The sequence below is a fragment of the Octopus bimaculoides genome, chromosome 2 (genome assembly GCF_001194135.2).
Source record: "Octopus bimaculoides isolate UCB-OBI-ISO-001 chromosome 2, ASM119413v2, whole genome shotgun sequence".
NCBI lineage: Eukaryota > Metazoa > Mollusca > Cephalopoda > Octopoda > Octopodidae > Octopus > Octopus bimaculoides.
Window position 1 is genome coordinate 143,909,172 of NC_068982.1, and position 4,370 is coordinate 143,913,541.

General features: G+C 35.9%; 1 protein-coding gene across 1 annotated transcript in view; it reads left to right on the plus strand.

Annotated features, from left to right (window-relative positions):
- Window positions 1-4,370, plus strand: part of LOC106881078 (cadherin-like and PC-esterase domain-containing protein 1) — a 174,928-nt gene that overhangs the window by 115,686 nt on the left and 54,872 nt on the right. Inside the window, exons 4-5 of the mRNA XM_014931294.2 lie at window positions 268-424; window positions 3,036-3,187. Of these exons, the coding sequence (XP_014786780.1) occupies window positions 268-424; window positions 3,036-3,187 (309 nt within the window). The remainder of the gene's footprint in view (window positions 1-267; window positions 425-3,035; window positions 3,188-4,370) is intronic.

Genomic DNA, 4,370 nt, shown 5'->3' on the forward strand with positions numbered 1-4,370 from the left:
CTAATATTTCTTACTGTTTCCATTGGTGAAAAGCCTTTTTTGAATTCACACACGGTAAAATAGATTCGAATTTAAACACTATGATGTAAAGAAAGAAACGAAAATATTAGAACGCAAAAATTAATGCTATTTCATTGTAAGTATTATAAAAGTCAATTGTCAAAAATGCGAGAGGACTTTCTTTTCAACCCAATATGTGTGTGTGTGTGTGTATATATATATATATATATATATATATATATATATACATACATTTATTTTCATCAGTTACAGGAAACTATATTTGGCGAGCGCCGTTCATCAAATACAGCTGTGTTATGGTTAGATAATAAAGACTCAATAGAAGAAGCCGATTTGTACAGTTCGAACCTGAAGAGTCTAGGGCTACATGTGAAAATGAAACAGAATTATTTAAATGACAAAGGTAAGTGCATGTGAATGTCAATACGTATATGTGGATGTAAGTATGAATATATATGTGTATAAATATGTTTATTTGTGTGTGCGTACATGCGAGTCGTGTGTATATGTATATATAATCGAGTGTATATATGCATGTATATGTAATTGTATGTGTATATATTTATGTCTATATATTATATGTATATATATTTGTATGCAGATGGGTGTGTATACAGTTGTCTAAGAATCGTTAGTCGGGGAAAAATCAGACAAATCCAGCGATAGATCTTCATCATCTTATAGCAATGATGTTTCAAAGGTTTTAGAAATAAAAACAATACAGGAATAAAAAGTAATTAATTTTGCGCCGTGGGGAACAAATAGAGGTGGGCTCAATGTTTATTACTGTGTTCTTTTTCATGAAAAAGCAGAAAAAATGGGAAAACATGTCTGCTGGAATAGTAGTTTACGGTGAAAAAATAAAACGAAAACATGGCGAATGAACGAAGCGTTTTATTTCTATTGTTATTTTTTGTCAATGAAGGTAATGTGAAACCGTTTATGTATGCGCGCGCGTGTGTGCTGGAAGTATATATGGTGGGTTTTGTGTTTGTGTTCGTGTGTTTTAGTTTTGTCCCGTCAAAGAAAAGAACAGTGTGCAGGAACGTGTATGTTCGAATGTAGGGTAGAATGTGTGAATCATGTTGTATGAGCGTGTATATGTATAGCTATGTAGACTGGGGCAAAATTGTATGTGTGTGTGCGTGCGCATGTGCTAAATGGAAAGTATGTAATCGTACGTTTATGAAAATAGGGATGGGTATATAGTACTTCGAAGGGGTTTTTTTACAGTATGGGGGTAATGTTAGGAACGAGCATGTGTTACTTCAAGAAAAGAAGATTACTATTAATTACGATTTGCAGAGTTGTGCATTGAAGGACGCTGTTGTTCACTGTGCAAACGTGAGGTGGTTGTCCCAACGTGTAAAATGGCATTTCACAGAGATACAGGTGGCTATAGATAGAATAACTGAAGAGGTGAATTCCAGGTCGAAGTAATTTGTTAATAAGTCGGACGTCTAAAAGATGCTCTCTAAAACCGTCGGTCTATCTCGAGCCAGTTCTCTAATGTTCAATAAGCCACAAAGTAAATAACGATTTTGCAGTCTGGTAGCAGCAATGATCGCAATAGACTTTGAAATCAGAACTGCCGGTTAACGAAAAACCTATGCAATTCTCCTACTGCTTACTACGCAAAGTGTTCGTTCCCTTTCAAGATTTTCTTTTCTTTATTCAATTAAATGAATTGGGGATATATAGAAATAAGCATTTGTCATATATTCGAAATTTTGTCCTTTAAATCAGTAGAATGGTAAACTCAGAACTCAATCATCTAAGGCTTTGTTTTGCGTTCTTACAAGACTATTTCATATAAGACGTCGAAAGCACCCATGTGTGTACATTCACGTGTATGTATGTATGTATGTATGTATGTGTGCAGATTTCTATGTTTTGTTTTATGTATATATTCTCATGCATATAGTTGCATATCTAGACATGCTCATATATATTTAGACGATAAACTTCTGTAAAGTTTTTCAGATTTTTACAGTTCTAGTGATGGATTGGATCTGTAGTCTTCGAATCAGCTTTCTCTTTTCTGATTTTGAGAAGTCTAATTTCTCGAGATTGGTTTTTGTGTAGTGTGTTACATATGCCAGGGCCTCTTCTTCGGAGGTGTTAACTTTTCTTTTCTAATCTAGGTACAAGGCCTGAAATTTGGTGGTGGGGGGGGGGACCAGTTGATTAGATCGACCTCAGTACGCAACTGGTACTTAATTTATCGACCCCGAATGAATGAAAGGCAAAGTTGACCTCACGGATATTGAACTCAGAACGTAAAGACAGACGAAATATTACTCAGTATTTCGTCTGGCGTGCTAACTTTTCTGCCAGCTCGCCGACTTCTGATGGACATGAAATGATAAGTGAATTTTTTAGTGTGTTTTAGTGGTAGAAAAACACTCTTTAAATACAACATCGATTAAAGACACAATTTCACACCAAGAAAGCTGTAAAACAAATTCAAAGACTATTTGTGCGTGTTTGTATGCGTGAAAAGACCTTTGACTTTAACTTTTTGCCTGTCCACATCATTTTTATAAGTCTGTTCAAAAAATCCATACTTGTTTTCAGACTTCTTGTTAGCCATTGTTTCATACATTCTGATCAATGTCATGCTTTCCTTTCATAAGTTCCAAGTTATTCTTGTGACTGAAAATAATTGGCAATGTGTATCATATATGATGCATGGACGCCGGGAAAGTGTGTCCTGTGTATCACATGTGCTGCACATGATAGGCAAAAGGTTAATATTCTATTCGTCATTGGTTACAAAAGAAAAAGAAACATTTTCTCTGAAGCTTTTTGAAGTTTTCTTAACGTAGAACCCAGCATCTCAATCTTTTTTTAATTCAATAACTACACATTTCATTGACTATAATGTCTCTTCTCGCTTATAGAGTTTTTGTATTTGTTATTAGAATCGTGTTAATTATTTTTGATAATTTAGGAATGCATTGCATTAACCCAACGGAAGATTTAAGTCAGATATCTTTTATATTTCGTTACAGTAAGCCTTTTTCCAGAGTTATCGCACCAGCAGTATTACTATCATCACCATGTGTTTGATAACTGGACGCTTTTCCTCTATTTCAAACCGGGACCCGTTTCACCTGACACTCTGGAGATTCTTCGGAATAAAGGATTACGAGATTTTCAAAAGGTATTGAGAACTATTTTATATTTTTTCATATGATTTTTTTTAATGTTCTTTTTCTTGGCATGTTTTATGTTTGAAAAAACATGACAAAAGTAATTATTGAAATTTCTATTAGCTGGAGATGCTTGGCAGGAGATACTTGATTTATTTTCCACCTTTGTCAAAATAAACTATGATTGGCCTAACGGTTACGAAATTGGGCTCATGATCGTCATGTTTTGGGTTCCATTCCCGGAACAGGCAGCATGTTGTGTCCTTGAGCAGAGCACTTCATTTCACGTTGATGCTACTCAGTTGAGAAATGAGTACTACCTTAATGTTAGTACAATTATCTGTCCTCTGTAGCCATCACATTCCACCAAGTCGTGAGTACAAGGGTCGAGAAGTGAACTACGCTTGTGACTGCATAGACACATAAAACAATTAATTAGCGAACGTATTGCAACATGAGACAAGCTCATACTCATTTGCAAATGACGGCTGTAATATCGATCCACCTTTAGCAGGACAGCTTTGTATAAATATTATGGAGGATGGGTTGAGCTCTTAATGATCTTACTGATTTCAAGACGCTGTGGTTGTGTTGGTGGAGAATGTACTCGTTTAGTTTTCTCATTGCTTTCTTTTGGCTTATAACAGTTAACGAAATGGTCTGTAATTATACAGAGTTTTCACAGCCTATACTAATGAGATGCATTTAATTTCTATTATTATATCAGGTATGGGCAACCTTTCACGAGAGGCGGATCGCATGAGACATAGCTCATCATGAGGGCGGGCCGCATTACTAAAAATTCAAGTTAATTTTTCGTTGGCGTGCTATTCAGAAAGTCCCGCGGGCCGCAGTTCGCCCATGCTGAATTTGATGGACGGACAGGAATTATTCATTTTCCTTGGCTTCAGATTAATATATATATATATACATATATATATATATATATGGTGGTTGTCTACTCCTTAAACAGAGTTTGACCACCTCCTGCACCTACACCTTAGCCCTTTCATGGCGTCTGATGTGGCTTTTTAAACCAGACAGTGTTTTGAAAAAACACCCACACAGATTGCACCTCTGATTTGCACTACCAATACCTGCAAGTAAGTTCTGCTCATTGTGGATCCTAACATGTCTTTTAAGACCCCCATTGGATTTGCAAACCCTCTGGCACACACCACATTCAAACGTATG